We start from the raw sequence: 20,478 nt of genomic DNA, 5'->3' as shown, positions 1-20,478 counted from the left end.
TGTTTTATTAATAATTGAAAAAATAAAAAATATATATTCTTAAAATAAAATATAACTCTTGAAGTAGGAGCATGAAGCGTCCGACTTGTAAAGTTTTGTAGGACGGGTGTATCTTTAAGGTGGATAAAAGAACCCATAAAATCACGGTTTGATTCTATGGAAAAGTAAATGTGGTTTGACCCGAGAAAAAGTCAATTGTGTTATTTGAGAACTAAATTACATTTTTTTTTTCAAATGGAATAGACTTGGTAAGCAAAAAGCAAGACTAAAGAGCTATTTATCAAACATTTATCCGGTAAAATTCAATACTATCACTTACTTACCGGGTAAAATTTTAGTCCACCAAAACGGCATTGTATGCAACAATTTACCGGTAAGCGTTGATCGTGGTAAGAGTCATCATTATCACTTACCGGGTAAGACTCTCGGTCCTTGGCCTCGTTCTTACCATATTCATCCAATAAGGTAATGTGACTTTTTTTTTATTAACCTGGATATCCAACCCGCTATGCGAGTCGACTAATCCCAGGGCGACCACCTGCTTTGCAGATAGCCCGGAGTCACCGCATTTGAACCTCCGTGGCCACAAGAGGATTTTTATTCCTCCTTGGATTTGAACCTGTGACCTCCTGGTACTTTTGACCTTTGGAGCCAAACTCAAACCAATCAGGCACCACCCTTGTGGTTTAAGATAATGTGACTTGGTAAACACTTACCCGATAAACGACCCCTAAGTCTTAGGCACAAGTCCAATGCACTTTTAGCCGAATTCCACAATTTTAGAGATTTTTTTCTTTAGTTTTTTGGTTGATTTCAAGAGACTTTATTCGGTTTTTTGGTTAATATCCCTTGTATTTATTAATATTCTGAAACATCTTCAAAGTTTAACATGCACACCTTTAATCCCCCAAAATGAATTTTATTTGAAAAAAAAATGGTTAAATGGGTGCAAACACCCAGGATAGGTCCAACCTTGAGAACACGATGACAATAACAATCTTAAAAACCATTTTTTATGCTAATATACAGACAAATAATTCTTTACATTAATTTAAATGTAAGAAGCAGTAACTTAAATGAAAAAAAGCATGACTGAAGATGTTCTAAGAACTCAACTCGAATTCCTATCAAACTTATTTTATAAAATGTAGTCGAAATTATAAAAGTAGGTAAAATTCTTGGTCCTTTCCATACTCACCTAGCAAGCGCTTAGCGTTTGATAAACAACCCCTTACTTTCACTTACTTTACAAGGTAAAATTCTCGATTTTCAAAATGACTTAGTAAGATAGTCGGCTAACGTCCCTTCCCCAATAAGCACCAACTTAGAAAGAGTCACTTAAGATTCTCAATCCTTGTACTAAACGCTAGTTTAACCCCTTTCCCAATAAGCACTAACTAAGAAAAAGTCGCTTAAGATTCTCGGTCCTTGTACTAAACGCTACTTTAGCCCCTTTCCCAATAAGCACTAACTAAGAAACAGTCCCTTAAGATTCTCAGTATGTTGGGTCATTGACCAGCATCTTCCTAAATCGAAACGTTGCGCTGGCTGCTACGCTATAAGGAAATAAACTGCGCCTTCTCCACCAGCAATTGCTTTTGACGTAGTGGTAAGCGCTTGGATCCTAACACGGTCCTTGTACTAAACGCTACTTTAACCCCTTCCCCAATAAGCACTAAAAAAGTCACTTGAGATTCTTAGAAAAAAGTCACTTGAGATTCTTAGTCCTTGTATTAAACGCTACCCGGTCAGCGTTTGGTAAAACAAGATTTGAAGATTTCGACTTTCACAAATAAAAAACCTTAAATCATGAATCTTTGATCAAACACATTAACCGGTGAGAACGAATTCATTCGTGTTTTAGTTGACAGAACAAAGTAGGTACTAGAAACCATTGACAACTAAAGAATTTTTTAGACTTTTTATACAATCCCAACAAAGTAAAGTAAAAAAGAATTCAACCCTAACACAAGAATACTTGTACATTGCCCACTTAGACCCCGTCCCGTCAAATACCACTTACTAAGAGCAGCATCCGCTATTCTGTGACACGGGCTGTCCACGGATGTTGACCGTCGGCGGCTTTGAGGCGTTCAAGGACGGTTGACTTGCCATCCTGCATTTATACGTCCAGTAGTAGTTTGAGTATATCAGTACCAGTATTCCTCAGTTATAGTCAATAGTTGTAAAACCAAATGAACCCGGTGAACCCCGACTCGGGGGCTTCCATGAAGACCCCCAACTTAAAACCAGACCAAACCAAACGGAACAGAGAATCCAGTATATCCCACCTGAGATGGGTCTGGGGAGGGTAAGATGTGTGCAGACCTGACCTCTACCCCAAAGAGTAAAGTGGCAATTGCCTTCATTGTTTGGTATGCAAGACAGGACTAAACAATCAAACTACTTGTCCCATGTTTGGTGCGACAATTAGAGTGGTAGGCTATAGCACCGAGTGGGAGAAAAATGCAGTTTTTTTTCTGCCAAAATGGGTGGAACAAAAATCGTGATGGGACAAGATGGGTAAATTACTAAACTACCCATGTCAAATTCAGTGTACCAAAAGTACCCTCACAGACTACTTGAAATGATGATAACAGTCAAATAAGCATTCCGAGATTGAAAACTTGCCAAGAACATAAATGTTTGCAGGCATGGATGTTGGAAGTATGAAGGTGGGAAGGTTTCCAAGTTTTAACAAAGAACCATATGAAAATAAGAAAATTCAAGTTGGCGGTGCCAGATTGTAAGGACGACAATGGCAGACTGACAGTAAGTTAGCAGTGTCATATGGGTTTTTATGTCACATTGCTTGTAACTAAGATTTCTATGTTTTTGAGGATCGAAAGATTATTGCTTGGTCAATTCATTAAGATATACAGAAAATTATCATAGCAGCACCAACCTGTCTTTGATGGAAGCAGTCATGGCCATGAAAGCCTGTTCCACATTGGTGGCATCTTTTGCACTTGTTTCCAAGAAAGGGATTCCAATTTCATCAGCAAATGCCTGTTAAATATTAACACATTAAGATAAGTCCTTTTACTTGAATTAACTGTATTTATCAATCATCATATTATTTATAATTCCACTTGAGATAGCTAATTTTCGTGGGCTAATTTTTACCTTGCCTGTCTCAGTTGAAACAACTTTGTTTGCAACGAGATCACATTTGTTTCCAACAAGTATCTTGTTGACATTTTCACTGGCATAGCGATCGATTTCACTCAGCCACTGTTTAACGTTATTAAAGCTCTCTTGGTCCGTCACATCATAAACCACCTGAGCACATACAAACATTAGAGGAATTAGTTGCAGCAACCCAGAAAGAACATATTACTACCTGTTGCAATGTTTGACTTTGCATATAATTGAAGTAAAATGTTTAGAGTCTTTGTAGAATATCTAATATACCCTTCAATAAAGACTATTAAATACAGAAATCTTGGGAACCAAATCAATACCAAAACTCTACTTGTAAGGATGATGATGAGCAAACAGGTAATCTTAACTTGGATCTTTCTAAGAAAGAAAATGCAAAAATACTCTCAGGACATCCCAAAAAGTAAAGGGTTTCAATTTCATGGAATGGAGGATGTTATAAATATCCAATATGAAGAACAACAGTAACTGGCAAGGCGGTCACTCACTATAATGCCATGTGCCCCTCGGTAGTAGCTGCTTGTGATTGTCCTAAAACGTTCTTGCCCCGCGGTGTCCCACTGTACGTTAACAGAAAAGAAACAAAAAGAATCACAAATCAAAGAAAGACTTGTTAATGCAACATTTCACTCAGTTTTGGATCTTCTTGGATAAGAATGAAGATTCTATATATACAAATCCAACATGAAGCAACCAGATCATGATGGATAAAATCATAGAGTGCAATGTCAGACTTACTATTTGAAGCTTAATAGTCTTGCCATCTTGCTCCACAGTACGGATTTTCTACAGGAGATGTAAAAATGGTTACATTAATTTCATGGATGTGCATTAAAGTTGGCAATTAACAACTTGAAATAATTACTTACAAAATCAACTCCGATGGTGCTAATGTAACTGTCCAAGTAGGAATCGTCCTATAACAAGTCAAAATAGAAGCAAAGAAATCCATTAATAGCATGCAGCGAAAATATATGCATAGAGACTTCATGTTGTCTTTCAAAGCGGTGATGGTTTGGTCACTTGTGCATCAAGAAGTTTTCAACTCATGAATTACCAAAATTTTAATTCTTACATCAATTACAGATAATAAAAGGTGAGCTGAAGAATAAAGCTTGGCAAGGAACACAATACAAGTTCTCATGACTTTTTGAAGAATAAAAGGATACAATATATCAGAAAAAATTAAATGATGTTTGAACTATGTTTGCAATTCTAAGTCCTTAGTTGTGTACAAAGGATATAATCAACATACAGTTATATACTTAAATCTGAATAAGATATCTCCATCATAGATATTTGTTTCAAGGTGTGTATCGGGACACACAAAATTTACTTATGTAAAAAATGTTGCATAAAAGCAGACATGTTTGAAATATGCAAAATATAGATGGTATATAGGCATTAAATGTTTAAGTATTAAAGTCTCAGTTGTTGGTACCATATTGTGAGAAAAAAACAAAGATATGATACTAACGACCATAACACGTCTTGATGGCCAGAAAACAATCTTTGAAGACGTACTGTATTTTAAGTTCAGGGATTAGACAATCAAAATCTTTGTCATTAGCCAAGCAGGTTGCAGCATATGGTTTAAAGATCAAGAAATGACTATTCAACATAGAGATGGTCGAAAAAGAAGCTGGAAAAAGAGAACAAAATAAATATTGGCCCTCCCTTTCACTTGGATAAATAGTTATCTGCACACCTTTGACCTTTTTTGACTTCCATAACTACTAGCACTGCCCTATTGGACTTTTAATGAAAATGACTAGAAGTGCTTCATGTAGTGTTACTCTTATCTTATAAACACATAAAAGTATTTGATGGAAAGCAAAGGGAAAGGGCATACAAATAACCAAATATATCAAAACAATATCTAAATCTACACAAAGCGTATTCTGTATGGGATCCAAGGCACTTACAGCAAACCTCAGGAGCAAACATGATTTTCCTACTCCAGAATCTCCAATAAGCAAAAGCTTGAATAGGTAGTCACTGCCAAAGACGACGATGCCGATAAATACATACTAATATGAAGTTAAAGAGGTAGGAAAACACTGAACAGTATAACCATCATTACAGATAATTGTCCAACACCAAATCAAACAAGCAAAGCTTGCATATCTAATAGAAGCATTGCAATATGGTGAATAACAGAATAGAACTTCTGCCCTAGATAATCCACCTTGGTCACTTGACAAAAACAACAAAAAAGGAAAGACTTAAACATTCTTCAATTTCTTAGACTCATGGCATCTTCTCAAGAGAAGCCATGGTCGTAACTCGTAAGTGGTTTTAGGTCTTGTTTTGTTTCAATTTATGCTGAGACCTTAATATATATGTAATCATTTAATCGCTTTGTAAAATAACATGTTTGTGTAACTATACATACACATGAAAGGCTTGAGTTCCATGCTATACTTATTCTCCTCAAAATCTGCCCTATGAATCAGCAAGGTACTGGATGTAATTTGATACTTTTTGCATATCACTTACATACCACCTTTGTTTTGTTCAACAATCCGACATATCTAATGTCAGACTAATTACTTTGCAGAAAAGGTGACTGTGTTTTATTTGCAACTGTTAGCGCACACCCAAATCTTAAAATTACAAAGCTCTTACAGATCTCCCTTGCAAATGGTTCTGTTAAAGAAATAACCCAACCAGCAAAAGAAGTTGCACACTGTCTTTACAAAAATTAATATTTGATTTAACACATATTCTATTCTTTTATGAATTAAATCAACAAATATTTATAATATTCTTTAATAAATACAAAATTAGGGACGACAGCAGGATTGGGATGGTTAATTCTCGTTCCTGTTTTTAACAAAATCTGACCAATTTTAAGATTTGAAAGTGAGAAAGTGTAGGAGAATATAAATCATCAAGTACATCAAAGAAAGTGGGAAAGAGACAGAGCTTAACACATGCAAAATCCCTTTTTTGAAGCCATGGCCCGTGGGTGAAGTAATTCAAAACAAATGCAAACATCCATTTTATGTGCGCCATGTATGGACGCTACAAGCTAATAGCAAATGCAAAGACATCATTTCAAACACATCCTCATTCTAGACTTCTAATGATATGATTCAGATAAAATATGAGAGAACCAGAACAAGAAAACTTCGTTCTGGTTGAGAATTTACATCCAATTGCAACACATAGTAAGAAATCTTTTAGGACATTCTAAATGAACCTCTTCTAAATGCTTTTTCACGAATGTTGAACCCTGCATTTCTGTATCTCAAAATAAGTTACTTCACATATGGCATCAACCAATACCTTCCTTGAAACATGACACCCAAACCATTGCTAGACTAGAACATAGAAGTACAGAACATAATGATTGCTGCTAGAACACATCCTAATTGATGGATAAACAGTACACAAATAAAAGAAAGAATCTAAAAGATTAAATTTGTGATGCATTAAACCTGTTTGTTGGTCCCAGTGGCAAATCTATTATATAGACAGGGTGGCCTTGGCCGACTCACTGTGGACGATATTCAAAAGTGACTTAACACCCCTAAAGTTTCTATGTTCTAAGTTTGTCCCATCATAAGCTTGTAACCATCTTAAAATATATTAAAAAACATTTTGAACTTAACTATCATTCTTAAAAATTCTGGTTCCAATAGGGCCTTAATAAGAAAAGGTTATATTTAGATTTGTGTCATCGAAGTTCAAAAGATAAAGATAAACTTATTTTGAAAGCATAAATTTTTCACCCAATTATCAACTTCTCCCTTGACTAAATATTTCCCAGAAAAATCGCTTTATTCCCCTCACAAATTGGCAACAATTGATTTAAATAATCAATGCTATATCATGTTTATAGTAAGCAAATGCTCGTTGTCTAATTTTTGATACTCCAAAGTTTGCTCAAGTATCAAAGTTTGTCTCTTATTGGTTGCTTTGCAAGTTGCTTGATCAGCCTATCTCTTGAACAGTAAGAGGTGTAGCCATTAACTAATTGGCACACCCACTAAGCATATGTAATAAGATTCTCATTAGTAACAAAAGCCCATAACGAACTTATCAAACCTTAACCTTGTCCAACCTAAACCAAGTTGTTTATTCTCTTTAATTTATAATATATTAGTAGAAAGACACATTTTAGATGTTTTTGAACTAAATAGATTGTTTCAGGACTTAGCAACCATTTACATTCAACCTCATTCATAAGTGCTCAGCATCATATACTTGATGCATTAAAAATACACAAGACCATCTTGAATCTCGTTGCAACGATAGAAAAGACAACAGCCTATAGTATAGATTTTTGCAGCAAATTTCAATTAGCAACTGCTGCTAGTATATTTAATAGGAAAAAGATAGGATTGGAAGTATAACTTCAACGCACTAAGACATCACCCGATCTGATATTCCTTCTTTGAGTAGCAGCTGACGAGACCTCATACATGATACAACAGTTGTGTAATGCCCTTACCTCTATACGCTCTTCACCAACTCAATTCCACATTTATGAAAGAAAAAGCTTAAAATAATGATGCAAAAGGATTCAAAAAAGTAAGTAGATACTAAAAAAAATACCTCTACGAACTTAAAAATAATCACCACCGGGGATAACCGATAGAGTACGTATTTATCTACAAGTAGATGACCTAACTTGTTCGTCAATATTGTGCGATCTACCCTCTCCGGATCCCAATATAAAGATCAAACCCGATCCAATAATAATCAAGCGTCAAAAGATCCAAAACCCTAACTTATCCATCCAACAAAAACCACAAATTCAAGCCTCCATGACAAATCAATAAATCAAGATCCAATTACATGAATCGAACACAGTTATGATTAACACATCGATTATGAAAACAATAAGGTAGCGGTGACCATAAAAGATGATTCAAACGAAAAAAGATTCAAATTTGATAAGAAGAAAAACTTACTACTCGGGAGTCATGGCTGTGGATTACGATTGGAGAAAATATATGAGAAGAAGACGAGGTTTGTGAAGGAAAAAACACCACCGAATCTTGTGGATCACCGCCGGGGTCAAGCTGCGATGCGATGAGAGAGAGAATTTGGGGGCACGTAAACGAAAATGAAAGAAGCAAAAGACATTTGGTAAAAGAAATCAAAATATAGGTATCTGCACGTGAGTGGAGAATGGAGATGCAATCTCATTAATGTTTCATAAGGATTAGGTTCAGTGGTTCACGTAAGACTGGCCTGTTTTTGTGAGACCTATGAAACCAATTTTTTATACTTAAACAACTTTTACAGCAAAAATACTATGAAGTTTACTTTCACAATATTTTGCTGTGAAGTCTCAAGTGTAAAAAAATGGTCTCACGGTCTTACGAAAACATGTCGGTCTCATGTGTTCTCAAGTGTCTCTCTCTATATATTATAATTCAAGAAATTAAGGGGTTGTTTGTCAGATCTTGAATGGTTTGATGTATAATGATTAAATGGTCAGAATGATTAAGACGCTCTCATGATACAGTGTAAAATGAAATATAATTGTTTACAATTGAATTAGAGTGTTGAATGGTTAAAGAAGGTTCATGATACAAAATCATTCAGAGGGTTTTAGAACCATTAAGAGACATAATTTTTTCTTGCCAAACACGATTCACCTCTTAAAGATTTATAGGTTGTCTCTTAATAGAACATTAAGAGGTAAACAAACATCCCCTGAATCTCTAAATGTGATTCCAGGGACCACCTCATGTCGTTTGGTGTGAAGTTTATTCCTTGACGTTCAATGTGAAGCTTTTCCCTTGTCGTTTGATGCCATCGTCTTCCTCATTCAAATGCAACCGACACAAACTGCAAGAAGGTGATTCCATACGATAATATTTTCTTGACCAATCATCGATTTTAAAGGGGGCTAAAACTTGCGGGTCCAGGGCTGCATGCCAACTCTTTCGATAATTTGTGTTAATGAAATCATTGTATACAGCTCCTGGATCATACTCAAACTTTTGAGAAACCACTTCAGATTTGGGGTTTGATATATGGTTTTGTATAAAAAAAAATATTGAAATCAATTTGTACAGTATTAGTTGTTGATGGTCTCTATATGAGAAATGATTGATTTGTGTTGGTTAATTTGTGTTTTGTTTTGAATCGATCTGTCTGGGGTTAATTTGAAAAAAAAAGGGTCATGATTATGTTTCAATTTTGTAGGTAAATGGGGTTAAATGTTTATAGGTTAATGATTATATTATGGGTTGAAATTATGATGTTCGTAAATGATTAATGTTTTACTAGTTGTGTACCCGCGCAATGCGGCGGGAGCCATGAATTTTAACGATTTTGAAGTTCCACTGATTTATAAGATAAGATTTAACGATGATATAGGTTACACTTGGTCTTTACATATTAATACAATTTGAATAAATAAGAGTTATGGTTCTAATTACAGACTATCGATGAAAAAAATTGTATRACARTTTAAAATCCAATATATTTAAAATCCAACATATTTAAACAACTCCACAAATGTGTTCGATTTACACCAAGAGCAAAGAACCAAGAAACTTGAGTTTTAAGATAAACACGCAAAACCAATAAAGAAAACTACAAATTTGACAGATCATAAGCCATGAAAAGACAAAAAAAGATGGATTTTAGAATGAAATTTCAACTGCTTACCCTCTTTCTTGTTCAGAAACTCAGATTAAGGTTGAATTAATACATGTATGTATATATATATATATATATATATATATATATATATCAAAAAAACCCAATAACATATTAATTCAGAACATATTATACAGTGCAAATTGGACAGTCTAACCCCAAAATATATAGTATATATAAAAACAAATAACTATAAAAGTATAAATCGTAAATATTAAAAATATTTTTTTCACATTATATATATAACATATAATAATATAATTAAGTCAAAAACTATTCAATATTGGACTCATTTCGAAGGTATTAACGAGACGATTATAATAGTGTAACATGTTAAAATATAAATGTATTTTTTAAACATGTTTTAATTGATATACGATTATGTATGTTAATTTGATAAATGTTTAAAATGAAACATTTAAAAGTAAAGAACGTAAAGTAAATTAATTAATTAATTATGGGGGTATAAAGTGTAAATTTAAAATTATAATTTAAAAAAAATCGTTATGAGGAGAGGAATGGATGAAAAAGTGATATAAGAGTAGTATAAAGGGTATTTTGGTTCTTTAATATTTTAAGACTTTAAGACTTTTATTAAATTTGCTTAATAAGATAGTATAGATACTGTTCTCTGTGTTATTGTTTAGAGCATCTCTAATAGGTTATCTATGATTTATCTAAAATAAAGAATCAGGTCAAAATCTCTAATAAAATTACAATCAGCTCCAACAAATTCTCTATTTCAGACATTTCAACATTATCATATTATTAAAATTAATTTCATTTTGATGCAATTTTTTCTTAGAAACCGCTGAAAGTTAGCAATATTCTTTCTTTTAAGTATATAATATTTATAAACTCAAATGAACCCGTGCATTCTTTTTCACATTTGGTGGAATTTGAACGTTTGACCTTTGAGAAGTTGGACTCTACTAGTAACTGGAATAATAGTATGCCAAAAGCCCTTTGGTAATATTCTTTTATGTACGAAGAATGTCCCAAACATGGGATCAGTCAAATTAATTAGCACAAACCGTATCTAAACTCTAAAAGTCATGTACTTTTATTCGATTGTAATATTAGGGTATAGACTTAAAAGAACATGTTTAAAGATTCTATAGCTTAGAAATTCTATTTAAAAACCCACAATTTGAAAATAAAAAAAAATTCAAACTGTTGGGTTGTGATAAATTTCGATAACCAAAAACACATTAACAGCGGAAGCAAACAAAACGAAAATCACAACCTTCCAGAGATTTGGTTACAATCCGATACAAGTAACAAAACAAACATAGAGGGTGATTAGAAAAACCTTTTAGATGGAAGTGAAGAACCCAATAATAGGATCCTCTCTATCGTGTTCACACCCCAAAGCTTCAATCACTTGTAAACAACAAGAAACCACCCTCTAAGTCTCTTATATCGAACTGAGCTACACGCCAGAGGCCATAAGTCTCTTATATCGAACTCTTAATTTTGTCCCAATGGCAAAAACAAGCAACTTAACATTCCCTTTTGTTGCATAATATAAATTATTCACAATAAGCTCGTATGACCCCATTTAACAATATCAACGTAGACATTCATTGCTTTAAAATTGAGCTTATGACATGAACGAACTCGAACCATATCCAACTCGGCTCATCACTTCGAAAACCGGCACAAGGCTCATCACTTCGAAAACCGTTTTTCCATTTTCTTCCATTTTGTTAGGAGTTACGTCTAACCATAGACCATCGGTCTATGCTAGCATATAGGTCTATGTTCAAATCATGAGATTATTAAATTGTTTAGGTTCTTAATTGTTAAATATTTAGGTTTAGGATTAGATTTTAATTGTCCGTGCTTAATCGTTATCTGTGCTTAACATATATTTAGTTTCATTATGTAATTTTGAAGTGTAATTATAAAAAGCTTTTGGTGTAACAGGGCCTCCGAAAATATTGAAACGTCTCTGTTACGAACCTAAAATAGTTTCCCCAAATTACACATAAATTCAAGTCTTTATCGATAATCAACATCTTCTACCTCTAGATGCGCTAGCTAACAGTCACTACAACAAAATCGGGTTTATAGGACACTCTCAATTTCTAAACGTCCTAATAGACCTCTTTATAAGACTTAGTTTATAGGACCAAAAAAATAAAGCGTTCTATCTAAATGCGTTGTAATAAGTTTATATGACGTTTGTTTTGATGTCGTAATAAATTTTTTAGGACAGTTTTAATATAAAACGTCCCATTAGCAAATTTATAGGACACTATTTGAAAATTTGTCCTATTAAAACAAATGTCCTATAAAAAGTTGAGTTTATAGGACACTTTCTCAAAATTGTCCTATAAAGTTGCTAATGCAACACTTTATACTAAAAATGTGTTAAAAAACTTGTTAAGACGCCCAAAAGCGTCATATAAACTTATTACAACACATTTAGATATGACACTTTTACATTTTGATCATATAAATTAAGTCATATAAAACGGTCTATTGGGACGCTTAGAGATTGGGTGTCCTATAGACCCAATTTTGTTGTAGTGAGTATAATGTCAATCATCAAGCAAACAGATGGGGTTGGCTGATACTGCCGACTACCACCGAATGGAACCACCACCGACCACCACCACTGATCTGAACCACTATCGATCACCGCCGATCTGAACCACCACCGAAGTGTTTTGGACCCTTCCTCATAGTCCAAAAAAATTGGAGGGAAAGTTCATCAATTATTTGGAAATGCCATTAACTTTAGTTTTATCTACTTAAATGCCCTACCATTGAAATTATTTTTATTCATATAACAATCACATAACTTAAACGCAACGTATTTAGGACATCTGAAACGGGTAAAATTAAGGGGCCGTATACCAAACGCTTACTCGGGTAAGTGAACACCAAGTCACATTATCTTACCGGATGAATATGGTAAGGACCAAGAATCTTACCCGGTAAGAGCGAGACAAGGATCAAAAGTCTTACCTAGTGAGTGAGGGCAATGACTCTTACCACGGTAAGCGCTTACCGGGTAAATTGTTACATACGATACCGTCTTGATGGACTAAAATCTTACCAGGTAAGTCAATGATAGTGTTAAATTTTGTCGGTAAACATCTACCGGGTAAGTGTTTGGTAAACGGCCCTCAATCTTACATCAAATTCATAAAAATTGCAGTAAAATTTGATGCAAACAATAAATCTAGTTCAGGGATCGAATTTTGTGCACCTCAATTTTGCACCTTGTATAAACTGTAATACGAGCTCATCCCCGACCCAGACCACCTCCATCCCCGACGGTTATAGAAGATGCATCCTTATCCCTCATCCGGAAATTCCGTCCATAACGGAGTCGCTAGAATAGGATATCCACCTGAGACTGAGACTGATTAAACTACAATTCGTACTATGTTAGAAATATGATCATTTTAATCGAGCATTATCAGTATTACCAAATATTATACGAACAACTGGTGTATAACTTCGTTAGGTTCAGTTATTTCCTAACGAAAGTCCATACAAAAGCAGACTCAATGACAAAATGAGGACTAGAGGGAACACATTTTTTGCTGGTTGGGTTATTTCTGTGAAAAAAGTAAAAATGAAGGGTAATTTTATACCAATTGAAAGTTTCCCGCCTCTTAAACGAATTCTTAACCACCAAAAAATAGACTCTATATAAACCATCAACGGCTCGCTTCTTCTTCTTCTTCAACCGCCATTACTGAATCAATAAAACCTCCATTACCGAATCAAGAACACTCTCGCACACCTCCGCCATGGATAGAATCAAGAATTACTTCATCAGACCCTGGGATTCCGACGCCATGCTTAGTGTTACTCCTATTTCAAGTGTCGTCAGACAACACCTTCTCATGGTATATCCAATTCTCCTAATTCTATTCATATCTTTTCATTTCAATTCAAAGAAACTAAACTTAGATTCAATTCGTTTTGATTTTAMCTATGGTTGCAGTAATTCTTCTGATCATTACGAATGTGAGATGAAATCAATGGAGTTCTTAGCTCATAGTTTATACAAAAAAAATCTCTCACTCTCTCTCGWGAAAACCCTAKAGAGTGAAGGAGATGTTYTTGATYTACTCTTGATTTTGACTTTTCAGTAGCTTATAATCTTTTATGTTGACCAGAAATGCACAAATTCAACGTAGWTWTGATCTTGATCWTTATATATTTGTGTTATAGTTATCACRGTTAACGTAATTCTTTCTTCAATTTTTGGATGTTGAACTCAGGTTTACTGCACATTGTTCTACAGTTTTGTGTTCATTCTATCTGGAGCCGTTTCCCATCTACTTTTCAACCATGGAGGATGGGTTTCAGCTTTTGGATTCATGGGAAGCGTGTGGTGGATATACAGAATCAAGCCTTGGAGGGAGGTACGAATTTCATTAATTATCCATCGAATTAATTAGACGATCTATGATTCTGAATCAATTTAGTCGTTTGATTTCCAGATTCGCAGGGTCTTGCTTCTGATGACAGCTTCATATTTCTCCGGGGCTACTCTCGGTCCTCTGATTAACTTGATCATAGAGATGGATCAAAGGTAAAAACAGCATTCAACTCAACTTCTGGGCATTAATCCTACTTTCTTTATGATTGGGTTTAAGTTTTTAATCCTCTTTTTATCCCCTTAATCACAGAAATATCATCAAGATCATCATGGGAGGCATTCTGTTCTTCAGTTGTTACTTAGGCGCGATCATCCATAGTCTTGAACGGGCTGTTATCTACCAACTCGGTGAATATTCCGCTCCCATTCTCATTGCCGCTTGGATGGTCATATCCGACGCCTATCCTGGCCTTTTCACGGTATGTATTAGAGTACAAGGGTGTTATAGTAATTTCACTTCTTGGTTAGGTTGTATATTACCCGAATCAAGTAAGATTTACTGGGTTTGTTTGGTTTAGTTAGGTTTTATACTGATCTAACACTCACTTAACCAAGAAGTAAAAAAGACTACAATATCCTTTTAGTCTAATAGTATGATCGAAAACCTTATACGTAAATCCATTCAAATTTCCCCCATTTTGATCTTCAGATTATGTAACAAACGTTCGTTTATCTGTTTTCTCAAAGCACACCCTCTGCCTTCTATCCTTACCGCTCCAATGGTATCTAGTGGTTCACGTGGGAGCGTTTATCGGACGCAGGCTTCGAATGTTGTTCAATATGCCCGTACATCTCTTGTGGATCTCATTTCTGTGCTACTGTTTCGACCACTCTATTCATGATGTCATGGTAAGGCGTTAGAATTAGAATAATTCATAGATACCGTGAGAATATATGGAACCCCATCATATTACTTTTCAAAATAGCTGATACAAGACTCCAACAGATACATCATATATCAAAATACATCGTGATTTTTTTAAAACGTTAGTAATTCTTGTTGTTTCTCGTTACAGTACATGTACTTAATCCTTACGTGGCTTATCATTCACATGAATTTGTACAACCAACTCACCATTTTCCGAGCAACACATCATCCCGAAGAAAATTACTATGTCAGCACCGCCATCACTTTCTTCACCGAATTCGCTAAACATATCATCGATCTTTTAAGACACACTATCGATGGTACAGTTACTTTTTCGTATTAGAAGAAGAAGATTTATTTCGATCCTTTTCAGATAAATGTGATTATATTTTCTGTGTTTGATCCAAGTTTATGCAGTTGGTATCATGGTCCGAAGAATAAGGATGCATTCTGCGGCTGCGAGACATTGAGTAACGCGTACTCCTGTAGTGAGGACATAATAGTGTTAGGCGTGAAGTGTACAACGGTCCCGAATTTCTTGACTAACTTCGACCCAGTATTTGATTCGTTAACATTGTTCGTTTTCGTGGACTAAACTGCTAGTAACAAGTAGTAAATTCAGTTCGCTATGTCGTGTTTATAGTGTATTAGAACATCTCCAACAGATTCTCCGTAACTGCGACAATGGAGATTTTGGGCAAAATTTTGCTCCAACGGATTCTCCAAAATGGAGAAAGCATCATAGAGAAATTCTCCAAACTTGAAGAACTCCTTAAAATTGATTACCATAAGAGAGAAATAATATTTTTTTATGTTTCCACCAATAATCTTGATGCTAAATGTTAATGAGAAATAAATAATATTTTATTAAATGTATAAATAAATTTTAGTAATATAATTAAAGATGCATCTCCAAGATAGAAAATATTTTGGATACAAATGTAATTTTGCTTTTTGGAGAATCTGTTGGAGATATTCACTTCAGACAAGTTTATGGTGCATTATAGTGTGTGGGCAGAACGTCCGACGTCGTTTGATTGAAACAGTTGATCGGTTACAAATAACATATATCACAATGGAAAGTAGTATTTAAGGTAATTTGTTGTTTAATGACTATGATAGGACAAACTGAGACAAAAATGCATTTTTTTTGTCCTACCAAAATGACCCGTCCAGTTATATATTGTTTTATCTCTTCCGCTTATAGGCGCTAGTCGCCACCCTTACTTACCTTACCCAACAACATTCTAGGAAATAAAAATGGATTGTTGGTAACATTATCTTATCCGACAAGTGTTAACCGGATAAAAGTCTTGTCTCTCATTTATCGGGTAGGATTATCGGCCCCTCCTACGCTTTTTACCGGCTAAAATTCCCAAAACTTGTCATGTTGATCCCAATAATGTAAGTAACATCAACTTAAACTAGACTTATCAGGCACCAAAGTGTTTTGGACCCTTCCTCATAGTCCAAAGAAGTTGGAGGGAAAGTTGATTCAGTTATTTGGAAATGCCATTGACTTTAGCTTTATTCACTTCGGGGTCGTTTACCAAACACTTACCTGGTAGGTGCTTATCGGTAAAATCTAACAAAACTATTTACTAACCGTGTAAGATTTTAGTCAACTATCATATACAACAATTTACCCGGTAAGCGCTTACCATGGTAAGAGTCGTTGCCTTCACTTACCGGGTAAGACTCATGGTCCTTGTCTCACTCTTACCGGGTAAGATTCTTGATCCTTACCATATTCATCCGGTGAGGTAATGTCACTTGATAAATGCTTACCCGGGTAAGCGTTTGGTAAACGGCCCCTTAAATGACCTACCATTGTAATTATTTTTATTCATATAACAATCACAACTTAAACGCAACGTATTTAGTACATCTGAACTGGGTAAAACTAAATCTTACATTAAGTTCATAAAATTTGATGCAAACAGTAAATCTAGTTCAAGGAGTAACATTAAAATGTGATATTATATTGGTGTAAAATTTGGTATAAACGAAGAATGTTGTACCAAATTTGGTGTCTTACTATTCATTACACTAAACTTAGTATGAGGTTCGATGTCTTCATTTGATGTTCCCATTCGAGATGATCATAGTCATCTACTAGAAACTTTCGAATTTCATTACGAGACATTAAATAAATCGTTTAAATGGTATTGGAAAGAAACGACGAGTCTAAAGATAAAATATTCATTTACAAAATAAACGAACAAAAAAATATAAACGAGTCAAACGAGTTGGTCAACATTCTAGCCATAGATCGTAATGCACAACAAACAAACGCCACCTAATGAACTGATTTTACTACTTATTACTAGCTGTGTAGTCCACGAAAACGAACACTGCTAAAGAATCAAATAATGGGTCGAAGGTTGTCTACAAGTTAGGGATCGATCTATGCTTTACGCCTACTCACGATCATGAGAATTACTGTATGTGTCGACGCCGCAGATTGTCCTTTATTTTTCTGATCATGATACCAACTGCATAAACTCGGATAACAAGAAAGAGGGTCATCGGTAAATAGATAGATATCGGCTTCTCCAAATCAAACTTTTCACTTTGTATAAGTTGAGGGCTTCATGGAACAACTGCCTCTACTTTATAGGATAAAGTCAGGTCTGTGTACCTCCTACCCTCCCAACCCCACCTTCAGGTGGGATATATTGGGTTTGTTCGATTTGGATTTAACTAATCAGATTGATCTACCAAACCAAATCTAAGTATTGCAGTTTAGTAGACCTGAACTCTACCCTAGAGAGAAGCGGCTGCTTCTGTGAAGAAAACTAATCAGATTGATCTCAAGAGGTCAAAATGTATCTTTTTGTGAAACGATCAATTAGTTTGTACCATAGTGCGTGAAGAAACCGATAGTACGAGCCGGGAAGTCAGTAAAGAAGGCGATGGTTGTGCTGACATAGTAACTTTCTTCGTTATGACGAGCTGCTAGGAAAATGGCATGTTGACTATGCATCTTCATATGAATGATAAGCGACAAAACTAATAGGTACACGAACTGTAATAGGAAATGGAACACGAGTAAAAACGTTGAAAAAAGGCTATAAAAATGTATCTATCAATCATTCGATTTTAAGATCATACCACGAGATCAGAAAGAGGGTAGTCGAAAAAGTAGCACAGAAGGGAGATCCAGACGAGATGAAAGGGCACAGTAAACCACATCTGAAGCCGATTTCTGAAAAAATGTAGCAAGAAAACTGCTAGATACCATTGAAGGGGTAGAACTAGAAGGAAGACTGCATGCTGATAAGAAACAAGTTTGTTAGTTATTAGATAACATAAAGCAAAAATGCACAAGGCCCGTGCCTTCCAATCCCGTTTTCAATGCGCAAAAAGAAGGTCCCAGTTGAGCTTTTTCGGGCTTAACCAGGCTTTTCCATGCTCTTTCCAAGTCGGGATTTTTCGAGCCAGGCCTGCCCCCAAAATTTTGGCCAGATCGGACTTTGAGGCCTGGGCTTCAGGCTCACTAGTCCTGGGCTTTTTCAGGCCAGTTTTGGGATTTGGGCATTTTTGTGCATCTCTAATCTAAAGAAGGAAAAACTGGGGTTTTGATCTAAGGCAAAATAGGAGCATACTGTGAGTAAACTAGAATAGGTTTCTGAAATGATCATCCAGATGGTGATGACAATGGGAGAACAGAACACCAATCTGGTAGATGATCTCCCTATCGAAACTATGGATGGCTGCGCCAAAGTGACAACTGAAGAACACAATGCCCCCCATGATAATCTTGATGACATCACTGTGATTTGGAGATAAAAATGAAAAACTTGATATCAAGAAAGTGAAATTTATGCACAGAAATTGTAAAAATAAGAACCAGGTTTCTTGTATGGTGCTTTTAGATCCTTTTGGCATTTTGGACGGTATTCGGTGATACTGGCCTGAATGCCAAAGGGAATCTAGGAAACAAGGAAGAATCACAATGTTTTTACCTCTGATCCATCTCAATGAACAAGTTAATCAGAGGACCAAGAGTAACCCCGGAAAAATACGCAGCTACCATTAACAAAATGACCCTAGGAATCTGGAATTTGAGCAATTAGATTGATTCAGAACTAGAGAAGAGAAAGTAAATAAAGGGTTCACGAAATTTAACCTCCCTCCAAGGCTTGATTTTGGATATCCACAATGAGGTTCCGATGAATCCAACGGCTGTAATCCATCCACCATTGTTGAAAAATACATGGGAAAAACCTCCAAATAAAGCGAACACAAACGCGTAGCATAATGTGCTGTACATCTGAGTTTAGCAGCCCATTAAATGTTAGAATAAAAAATCTAATATCAGATGTTCCATTAATTTCTGTTAAGTCTGATTACTGTTGTTACTGTTAAGGGCAGTTAGGGTTAGTAATTTTCACCTCATCAATCCAATAGAAATAACTAAATTCATACAACAACGGATAATCTTCATAAGAATTTAGGGCCAGCGTTTAGTTTCTTGAAATCGATTGAACATAGATGAATCAAGGGTAGGGTTTTAGTTTCTTTGAAATCGAATTAAACCTAGGTGAAGAACAGATTACCATGAGAAGGTGTTCCCAAGCGAAACGTGGAACGGGATCATTGCTAAGCATGGCAGCGGAATTCCAGGGCCTAACGAAGTACTTCTTGATTCTATCCATGGCGGATTTCAGCGAGAATGTTGAGCGGGTTCTTGGATTCAGTAATGGAAGTGTTGAAGGATGCGTAATGGAAGTCATGAAGAAGTGAAGTGAGCAGTGGATGATTTTCATATAGAACCTGTTATGGAGTTCGTTAAGAAGAGGAGGGAAACTCCATATCCTTTTCGTTTTATTTACAAAAATGCAACAACTTTTGAAAAATCTTTAGTTACCTTATTTCGTATAAAAAAAACTCCGCTAAATAAGCGATATTTTAGTCATTTTCATCTTTCTATAATATCTTTTTTAGAGTAAGAGGCCGTATACCAAATGTTTACCCAGGTAAGCGCTTACCAAAATCACATTACTTTACCGGATGAATATGGTAAGGGTCAAGAGTCTTACCCGGTAAGTGAGAGCGACGACTCTTACCACGGTAAGTGCTTACCGAGTAAATTGTTGCGTACGATGCCTTTTTTGTGGATTAAAATCTTACCCTAAGTAAATGATAGTGTTAAATTTTACCAGTAAACGCTTACCGGATAAGTGTTTGGTAAACTTTGTCTCCAAACACATTCTCCAAAATGGAGAATTAAAACTTACAATCTTCAAAAGGCAAAATTACATTCGTATTCAAAAGATTCTCTATCTTGGAGATGCATCATTAATTATTTTATTAAAATTTATGTATACGTATAATGAAATTTTATCTCTCTCGTAAACATTTAGCATCAATATTTCTTGTTGACGGAAACATAATAAAAATTTATTTA

General features: G+C 35.1%; 3 protein-coding genes across 3 annotated transcripts; 1 reads left to right on the top strand and 2 right to left on the bottom strand.

Moving 5' to 3' along the window:
• Positions 1–1,784: 1,784 nt before the first annotated feature.
• On the bottom strand, positions 1,785–8,295 carry LOC112529140 (ras-related protein RABD2c-like). Its single transcript, XM_025140217.1, has 8 exons — positions 8,085–8,295; positions 5,088–5,160; positions 4,032–4,079; positions 3,901–3,948; positions 3,651–3,722; positions 3,127–3,282; positions 2,906–3,009; positions 1,785–2,116 (listed from the first exon to the last, which is right to left on the bottom strand). Exons 1-8 carry the CDS (start codon positions 8,096–8,098, stop codon positions 2,023–2,025), a joined length of 609 nt encoding a protein of 202 aa, XP_024995985.1. The 5' UTR covers positions 8,099–8,295; the 3' UTR covers positions 1,785–2,022.
• A 5,264-nt stretch (positions 8,296–13,559) lies between these two features.
• LOC112529071 (bax inhibitor 1-like) lies at positions 13,560–15,660 on the top strand. Its single transcript, XM_025140144.1, has 6 exons — positions 13,560–13,658; positions 14,037–14,180; positions 14,259–14,350; positions 14,448–14,616; positions 15,214–15,401; positions 15,483–15,660. Exons 1-6 carry the CDS (start codon positions 13,560–13,562, stop codon positions 15,658–15,660), a joined length of 870 nt encoding a protein of 289 aa, XP_024995912.1.
• Positions 15,661–17,916: 2,256 nt separating this feature from the next.
• On the bottom strand, positions 17,917–19,726 carry LOC112529070 (bax inhibitor 1-like). The gene is made up of 5 exons (XM_025140143.1): positions 19,628–19,726; positions 19,198–19,341; positions 19,034–19,125; positions 18,180–18,273; positions 17,917–18,093 (listed from the first exon to the last, which is right to left on the bottom strand). The coding sequence occupies exons 1-5, from the start codon at positions 19,724–19,726 to the stop codon at positions 17,917–17,919; spliced, it is 606 nt and encodes a 201-aa protein (XP_024995911.1).
• Positions 19,727–20,478: the final 752 nt, after the last annotated feature.

This window comes from Cynara cardunculus (genome assembly GCF_001531365.2).
Source record: "Cynara cardunculus var. scolymus isolate 2C chromosome LG 16, CcrdV1, whole genome shotgun sequence".
NCBI lineage: Eukaryota > Viridiplantae > Streptophyta > Magnoliopsida > Asterales > Asteraceae > Cynara > Cynara cardunculus.
The sequence above is the reverse complement of the archived record's forward strand: the minus strand, read 5'-3'. Positions and strand labels throughout refer to the sequence as shown.

Coding starts and splice junctions, on each gene's coding strand:
- LOC112529140 (XM_025140217.1), bottom strand. Junction 3,723..3,900: donor AGACTATTAAGCTTCAAATA/GTAAGTCTGACA, acceptor GTTAACGTACAG/TGGGACACCGCGGGGCAAGA. Junction 3,010..3,126: donor TTTCAACTGAGACAGGCAAG/GTAAAAATTAGC, acceptor AATATTTAACAG/GCATTTGCTGATGAAATTGG.
- LOC112529071 (XM_025140144.1), top strand. CDS start 13,560: ATGGATAGAATCAAGAATTACTTCATCAGACCCTGGGATTCCGACGCC. Junction 13,659..14,036: donor TCAGACAACACCTTCTCATG/GTATATCCAATT, acceptor TGTTGAACTCAG/GTTTACTGCACATTGTTCTA. Junction 15,402..15,482: donor GATGGTACAGTTACTTTTTC/GTATTAGAAGAA, acceptor AAGTTTATGCAG/TTGGTATCATGGTCCGAAGA.
- LOC112529070 (XM_025140143.1), bottom strand. CDS start 19,726: ATGGATAGAATCAAGAAGTACTTCGTTAGGCCCTGGAATTCCGCTGCC. Junction 19,342..19,627: donor CTTGGGAACACCTTCTCATG/GTAATCTGTTCT, acceptor TGCTAAACTCAG/ATGTACAGCACATTATGCTA. Junction 19,126..19,197: donor AAATCAAGCCTTGGAGGGAG/GTTAAATTTCGT, acceptor CTCAAATTCCAG/ATTCCTAGGGTCATTTTGTT.